This window comes from Ceratotherium simum, chromosome 2 (genome assembly GCF_057802395.1).
Source record: "Ceratotherium simum simum isolate JZ-2026a chromosome 2, ASM5780239v1, whole genome shotgun sequence".
Lineage (NCBI taxonomy): Eukaryota > Metazoa > Chordata > Mammalia > Perissodactyla > Rhinocerotidae > Ceratotherium > Ceratotherium simum.
In genome coordinates this window covers 29,571,967-29,580,515 of record NC_141901.1, presented here as the reverse complement: position 1 = coordinate 29,580,515, position 8,549 = coordinate 29,571,967, and the positions used below count along the sequence as shown (strand labels likewise).

The window sequence follows — 8,549 nt, the reverse complement described above, 5'->3', positions numbered from 1 at the left end:
CCCAGTAGACAGTTGTATGTCATAGTTGCACATCCTTCTAGTTGCTGTACGTGGGACGCGGTCTCAGCATGGCTGGAGAAGCGGTGCGTCGGTGCGCGCCCGGGATCCGAACCCGGGCCGCCAGCAGCAGAGTGCGTGCACTTAACCGCTAAGACAGAGGGCCGGCCCCTTACATACAACTTTTAAATTGACCTTGTACTTCTCTGCTTAAAATCTTCAGTGGTCCTTCAGTGCTTCTAAAAATAGCGTAAAATGCCAAAGCATTGTATTTTTGGCTCTCAAATCTCTTCTCAGCCTCTCTCTCAGTGTCTTCTTCCATTGCTCCAGTTCAGGCCCCCTGGTTCTCCCTAAACTAAACTCCTTACTATTCTTGGAATCAACTGACCTTTTCCTGACTCCAAATCTCGGCTCATACTGTTCTTATCTTTTTTCATATTTTTTCCCTATTGCACTGATATTTATTTGTCATATTTAGCTGAGTTGCTAGGCCATTAGCCTCCTTCACCCCAATTGCCATGTTCCTTTCTCTCTTTTCCGTGCCCCAGACTACATTGGTTTTGACATTCTCATAGCATTTGTCACATAAAACCTCCCTAATAGATTATAGATTCTTGAACACAAGTACTGGCATTTTCTTAATGTGCTTCTGAGCATTAAGTGCCCCCTAATTGATTAAAAGCCTTTGATTTAGTCATTATATGGTTCCTCGGACAGGGGTTAGAGCCGTGTTCCCTAACTTCTACCAAAATCACAGACCTATTTTCTATTCTTTAAAATCTTTCTTGACTAAGTACATAAACTTCTTATTTTGGAATTGGAAAGCTCCACAGAGACTATTTTAGTCCCAAACTCTTTCTTTTTTTTTTTTTTTTTTTTTTTTTTTTTTTTTTTTTTTTAAAGATTTTATTTATTTTATTTTTTCCCCCCCAAAGCTCCAGTGGACAGTTGTTTGTCGTAGCTGCACATCCTTCTAGTTGCTGTATGCGGGACTCGGCCTCAGGATGAACGGAGAAGTGGTGCCTCGATGCGCACCCGGGATCCGAACCCGGGCCGCCAGCATCGCAGCGCGCGCACTTAACCACCAAGCCACAGGGCCGGCCCTCCAAACTCTTTCTTAATCAATATGGAAGTGAGGCCCTGAGAATAGAGTGACTCGGCCGAGAACACATGGCTAGTTTTTGGTAGACCAAGCATGAAGACTCAGGACTACTGCTGACACAAGAAGCAGCTGGGGTCTCAAATCACCTCCCAAAATACTAATTCAGTGTCCTCCAGTTAGAAGAAGTCATTGCTGACTGATTCCAATAAAAAGAATGTAGTGTGGTAGAGTAGGAGAGGTAAGTATAGGTTTTGGAATCAGACAAACTAGCTTTATAGTCTGGCCTGGTCACTTGGCTGCACAGATTTTGGTAAATTACTTAGCTTCTTGGCTTGTTTCCTCATCTATAAAATGTGGACAATTCATGGTGTTGGTGAAAGGGTATAATGTATATGAAGTGACTGGAACACAACAAATTGAGGCCATTATTTAAAATAATCTTCAGTAAGTTACAAATTTGCATATTTAATTTTTCTTAATAATGTGTAGGTTTTTATTATAGATCCTTTTTCTAAATTGAGTAAACGGGTAGTGGACTTTTTTTTCTTTTGCCTTTAGAATGTTGACATTTTGGGGGTGGTCATAAGTATTACTAAAGAATCTACCCAGTTACTTCTCGTAAAAGTTCCTTTTTTTAAAAAAAAAAATGAATCATCAAGAATTAAGTATATTGGAAGGTGAATGCTTAGAGCATTAGTGTGACTAACCTGGGTGGTAGAGAGAATTTTTTTTGACACTTTGCAGAGCTCATTGTTTTCTTTGGATAAAAAGCTATTATATTCACTTAATAAACTCTAACAGGCCTCAAAGTCAAGTCTTCTGATAGCTCCATAACTGGCCTTGACACTCAGCTCTTTTTCATGATACCACTTTATCTTTCACATGAGCTCAAGCAGGAATGAAGATTACCTGCCTACAACAGTGTGGCAGAAGGGAGTGGTGGTTAAGGTCATGGAATGCTCTTAGGGAGAATAAATGAAGACCTGGTATCACTTCTAAAACTCTGCTGGGCCCTGATAACACTTTGTGTTTTTGTATCAAATATGGGAGTAAAAGTAAGGTGTTTTAATGTCAAATATGAGGGTCACACTAGATGATTTTAAAATCCCCCCTCCCCAACTTCTAAACTCTAGAATGTTTTAATACTGATAGGTTTCAATGAAAGCCCATAATAGTTCCTTTCTAGGAATCCCTATAGGATTGGTTCCAGCATTGGGTGACACACGGTTCAGTTCAGCACAGTAAGCATGAGTCAGAGAAAAGGCTGTTGTCAAAAAACTGTTGTTCTCCTCCTTATAAAACATACCAACCAATAAAGAGTGATCAGGAAGCATTTAGGAAAGAAAATCATGACAGGATACAACAACTACCCCCACAGCTGGTCCATGGACCAAGGCATAATTCCAAGTCAGGGATTTCACCTAACCGGGTAAGGTGTTTGAGGGGATAGGAAACCTAGGCTAGGACTCTGCTAACCAGACCCAGGTAAATTACTAAAGGGAAACATGTTCTTGGGGTTAGTCTCCATGAAGATGAGTAACTGCCCTTTCCATCAATGTCCTTTAGTGTTTTTGGTAGGTACAGTCTGAGCTGAGTGGATCTTTATTCTGACCAGCACCATATAGATCTGTGGTTCTCAACCTGGCTGCATCGCGGAATTACCTGGAACACTTGAAATAATCCTGATGCCCCTGTCCCATCCCCAGAGATTCTAATTTAACTTGTCTGAGGTGTAGTTTGAGTATCTGGATTTTTACAAAGCTCTCTAAGTGATTCGAACATGTAGCCAGCCTCACAAACCACTAGCATATACTGAAGGTCTTCTAACAAACCTTCCTCTTAAAATCCACCACTCTATCATTTAGCATTCTGGTGCTTGGTGGTTTGATTTTCGTGTTTGTTTGTTTTTGTCACCTTTCTCCCTGCCCCACACACACGCATGGTCCGCAGGATGGTGACTTTCTCTCTGCAGTCAGACTAGAAAAGTGCCAAAGTGGAATTCATGAGTTGTCTTTGGTAAATGAAGAGCACCCTGGGGAAGAAAGTGATTCCCACCCAAACATGGTATAAACAAAGGTCGCGCCCTACAGCGTTGCTCCACCTGTTTTCTTGGGTCATTTCCCACTTGCTGATTTCAGATTTCGGAGTGTCCTAGGAGACAACACACTCCGTCGTTTTTTCCCCATCCTCCTGTTGGCATTTGACATACCTCCAGGCTGAAGGCACCACGTCCCCGAGTGGGCACTATTTCTCAGCTCCCCAGAGCTATCTCGGAATCCACCGCCCCTACCGCTCAGCTTTGCAGCACTCAAGCGCGCTTAATTTCCACTTAAACTAATTCAAATTCCCAGGGAGCAAAGTCTGCGTCACTCGAACCGCACCCCATCTCCGTTCCCCTCATTTTTTTGTTTACGTAGAAAGCAGATATTTTCAGTTCCAGATGGCTGGATGGCTCATCACAGGACCCACAAAGCAAAGAGAAAGCAAGAGTCCCAGCGTCCCGCGCCAGTGAGCTCCTCTCCCCGCCCGAGACCCCTCTTCTGTAATTTAGGGTCCCCAGGGGCCGGTGACACTAGAGCTCCCGCCCTTACCCCGCCCAGCACCTGCTTTGAGCAAAAGCCTTCTCCACCCGTCGCCTCGCCCCACCCTTAGATGATTCATAGCCCTGGCCCCGCCCAAGGCGCTCATTTAACTCACTTGTGAAGCTAGGCGCTGCTCTACTTACAGGTCGTTGCTCGAGCCCGCTAGGGCTCTTAGGGTGGAGGAGGCTGCGGAGTCCCGGCGCCAGGTCCTTGTCCCCGCGCGCCATGAGTCCCGCGCGGCGGAGCGCCCCCGCAGTGCTGCGCCTCCTTGGCGGGCTGACCCTGCTGCTGCTGCTGCTGTGTCCACCTGCTGCGCGGGGTGAGTGGGGGTCGGGGGACATAGCCGGGCTAGGTAAACCTTTAGACTGTGTGGGAGGGGCTAGGTCCGTCTCCGTAACAACCGAGAAGTCTAGGGACCTGGGGAGGTGAGAAATGTGGGCATCGGTAATTGTTCCCATAATCCTCCACTTTAAGAGGAAGAGCATCTCGCGGCTAACCAGCAATTAGGGATCTTGCTGTGCTGGACCCCAGCTGGCGTGGCTTTAGGAGTGAGGCGTGGAGGGTTGAGGAAGCACCGGCTGAGTTTGCGGAGCAGCCAAATGTAGGGAAGCCGAAAGGCAGGGCTCAAATAGAGTGAATTCTCAAACCCATAAAATCTCCTTAAGGGTGGGAGGCCAAATAGCTGACCACTCTCGCCTCTAAACAGAGTCCAGTCGTGTGCAGCACATGCCGCTACAAATTTGCACTTCGTCTCCTCCAGGTGTAACGTTACAAGGGGCGTCTGTCTTTACTGCGTGCCTAGCAACAGTATCTATGTGCAGATAAATTCTAAACCACTTTTTTTTTAATAATGAAGGGGAGGGGTTTACTCTCGACTTATTTTAGTCTTGAATTAATTGACAGAAAGCCTAGCAAGTTCTTACTTGGTGTGTCAGTTCAGCACTGGATGGAAATGTTACGTGTGCTTCAAAAGCCATTGCTGCTTCCCTTATTCTTTTTGGGAAAGGAATGTTGCTGTGAATTGAAAAGTGGTATTTCCTTCAGTTCTGTTTTTTCCTCCCTAGGTGACTGCGGTCCTCTCCCAGATGTACCTAATGCCCATACAAGTTTGGGAAGTGTTACAAGTTTTCCTGAACAAGAAACAGTAACATACAAATGTAATGAAGGCTTTGTAAAAGTTCCTGGCAAGCCAGACTCAGTGATCTGTGTTAACAATCAATGGACAGAGGTTACAGAATTTTGTAATCGTAAGTTCTTCATTTCTTTCTAAAAAAGTTACGGGAATGGAATGCACCTTGTTTAGTTTTAAACGTCTTTGGAGTGGCTGGTAATTGATAGTTATCTAGCATTATTAAACCCCAGAGTATACCTGTTGGCACTTGACGCCCAGTTAATTGACGGCATTACCTCCCAGAATAGGTCCTCCTTCTTCATTAACACATGTTTTTTTTGCTTCCCTAACAATGTACCTCCTGAACTAATAGAGAAAATAAACAATAGGTACTGCTTAGGGAGTAAATTATGTATGAATATGTTTAGTAATTACCTTGAGACTCATAACTTAGGTGCTCTGTTTTCTTCAATTTCATTTTGTAAAGTAGGACTTACCAGTACAACTCTGGTGGCATTTTAAAAAGTTCTCTGTATTTACCTCAAAATCGATCATTACAGGCATAGCCCTATATTAGCTTTGACATATACAAGTAGAGATAAAGATAAGACTTGATTCCCGCCTTTGAACAACTTGGAGCAATGGAAGCTACAGTAAATATAGAAACTGCCACAAGTGTCTTTTGTTTTTGTGTGTGTGTGTGTGTGTGTGTGTGTGAGGAAGATCAGCTCTGAGCTAACATCCATGCTAATCCTCCTCTTTTTGCTGAGGAAGACTGGCTCTGAACTAACATCTATTGCCAATTCTCCTCCCTTTTTTTCCCCAAAGCCCCAGTAGATAGTTGTATGTCACAGTTGCACATCCTTCTAGTTGCTGTATGTGGGATGTGGCCTCAGCATGGCGGGAGAAGCGGTGCGTCGGTGCGCACCCGGGATCCGAACCCCGGGCGGCCAGTAGTGGAGCGCGCTCACTTAACCGCTAAGCCACCGGGCCGGCCCTCCACAAGTGTTTTTTGAAACCAGGGGTAAAATTGGTTTTAGCTTTTTGTTTTTATCTCTCCATGATAGAAGGCAGTAGGTTGAAGTACATAAGCCTTTGCATATATATCCTGTTTTAGAGATTATAACTCTTCTACATATATTCCTTTATCTAATCCTCCAGACAACTCCATGAGGTGAGTAGGGACTCTTATCCTCATTTTACAGTTGAGGAAACAGGCCCCTCGAAGTTAAATAACTTCCTTGAGATCAGCAGCTCTCATGCAGGAGAGACAGGGTTCAGACCTGAGTCATTTGGCTATTAATCCAATGCCCCTTCCACTATACCATGCCTCTATAAATTCACGTTTGCTCAGATGTTTACAGATTGTAAATACTTTTAGGTACACTATCATCTGATCTTTGTCCCCGTGGGTTGTTGTGGGGATTAAATGAGTTTATATGTGTAAAATATTTAGAAGTATTCAATAAATATTGGCTGTTTTTGTTGTCCAGGACATTAGCCCAGGGGTCTGGAAATACCAGTTCTCATCTAGCCCTGTGCTACATGGGGCAGGGTGAGGGAACTGGCATTTGTTGAGTTAGTGCAAAAACTGTGCCAGGCAACTTAAATGGGTTATATTTTCTGAATTGTGGGCATAGTGACATCTATGTACCAAATCTACTTCACAGGCCTCTGTAATTAGGAAATGAAAGTATGTATGTGAATACAGTGTAAATGCCCTAGTGATAGTAATATAAATACTAAATATGTACAAAGAAGTACAGAAAAGGGGGTGATGGAAGGACCAGATAATTCCAGGTAATTAAACATAAATTGTAAAATAAGGTGATATTACTCTTTTTTGTTGTTGCTTTTGTTAATACTTTTAGGGAGCTGTGATGTTCCACCCAGGCTACTTTTTGCATCTCTCCAAGAGCCTTATAGCAAACAGAATTATTTCCCAGAGGGTTCCACTGTGAAATATGAGTGCCGAAAGGGCTACAAAAGGGACTATTCTCTATCAGGAACACTAATTTGCCTTCCGGATTTTACATGGTCCAAACCAGCTGAATTTTGTAAAAGTGAGTATAATTTTAAAGAGTATTCTTAACCATATGGTATTTGGGGAAATAGTATTTCTTCATTCATGCTGGAAGTCTAAGTGTACATATTATTATTTAGAATGATTCTTGAACCATTAGAGTCATTTTATTTTATTTATTTATTTTTTTGTGAGGAAGATCAGCCCTGAGCTAACATCCATGCCAATCCTCCTCTTTTTGCTGAGGAAAACTGGCCTTGAGCTAATATCCGTGCCCATCTTCCTCTACTTCATGTGGGATGCCACCCGCCACAGCAAGGCCTGGCAAGCAGTGCGTCTAGTGCACGCCCGGGATCCAAACCCCGGGCCACCAGCAGCGGAGGCGCGCACTTAACCACTATGCCACTGGGCCGGCCCCAGAGTCATTTTATTTTGAATGAGGCAAACTAAATACTTATGCGATAGGAATATTAATTTACTCATAGATTTCTCATTTAAGTAGTTTGAGCTTACCTAAAATAAGTATATATTCTAAATATGTTGCTTTTTTGAAACTTATAAAATGAAGACAGGATTAAAAAAGTCTAAGGATAAGAAATATCAATGGTTTAGATGATGAATTTGCATAGATGTGCCTGATAATTTAATGAAAAAAATCAATTTGTATTCTCTTCTAGAAAAATCATGTCCTAATCCTGGAGAAATACCAAATGGTCATGTCAGTATACAAACTGGCATACTATTTGGCGCATCCATCTTCTTCTCATGTAACACAGGGTAAGTTTTGGCATACTAGACGCTCTCTATTTAACAAATGAAAAAACAAATTAGGATTTAAGGTGGAAGTTTTTAGATTTGTGGCCAGTGTTTACAAGCTAGTGGCAATAAAACAACCCCTCTGTTCAAACATTCTTCATCATGAGCTCATCACAGTTAAATTTAGTAAAATAAGGGAGGAAGGAAGGTTTCTGATAACATCAAATGCTCTCAGTTCTTAGATTTCAGTACATATGTGATTCACTATAAAATTTTAAATGTGACTAGTAAAGGAAAAAACTTGTGATAGGTTGTTGATAACTTGCAGAAATTAAATTCTTCAAGTGTTAAATAAGAAACCAATCTTTAATTTACCTAAACAGTGAATTTGCATATGGTTTTTTTCTGTATGCAAACAACCTGTTATAAAATATCATGGGTTAAAAACATTTATTCCTAGTGTGAAAATATCATTCTGACATAAGGTCTTCTATAAGTTCTCTCTGTAGGGAAAAGGAACTCACTCTTGGAGTATCATCAGTGTCTCAGACACTACTGAAAACTTTATATTCATTTTCTTATTTAATATCTGCAAATTGAATTGTATTTTATTCTGTGTGTGTGTCCCTCTTCTTCATAAAATAAAAACGTCAGTATCACTTGTCTCCTGTACTAAATACAGATGTTTGGATCATTAATATCTTTAATATTGAATCTGGGAGTACTTTGAACCCTTTGAATATAAGTACATTCTATTATACTATGAAGCCCATATTGGTCTTTTAGAACTCAGAAATATAAAATATTCAAGCATCTATGTCATTTTTAAATGTTTTAAAACACTTGAGTATTTTCTAACGTGTGCCCCACTCAAATAAAAAATGTTTTGCATGTCTTATACTTTTTTATCCTGTGGATATCACCTTTTTAAATTTAGTTTTTTTCTTTTCCTTTAAACTGCCGTATGAACTTTTATCA

The 8,549-nt window shown here is 41.7% G+C and overlaps 1 protein-coding gene across 11 annotated transcripts in view; it reads left to right on the top strand.

Annotated features, from left to right (window-relative positions):
* Positions 1-3,812: 3,812 nt before the first annotated feature.
* The window catches only part of CD55 (CD55 molecule (Cromer blood group)), a 37,458-nt gene continuing 32,721 nt past the window's right edge, over positions 3,813-8,549 (top strand). For 8 of the 11 annotated variants that reach the window (XR_015554496.1, XM_087439974.1, XM_087439977.1 and 5 more), the window contains exons 1-4: positions 3,814-4,000; positions 4,746-4,928; positions 6,664-6,855; positions 7,493-7,592. Coding sequence is in view for 10 of the 11 variants with exons in the window: in XM_087439974.1 (XP_087296100.1) it covers positions 3,907-4,000; positions 4,746-4,928; positions 6,664-6,855; positions 7,493-7,592 (569 nt within the window). In the remaining variant the exon portion in view is untranslated. Of the gene's footprint in view, positions 4,001-4,745; positions 4,929-6,663; positions 6,856-7,492; positions 7,593-8,549 lie in introns of all 11 variants that reach the window. The other 3 variants (XM_087439993.1, XM_087439986.1, XM_087440000.1) reach the window with 1 other exon arrangement.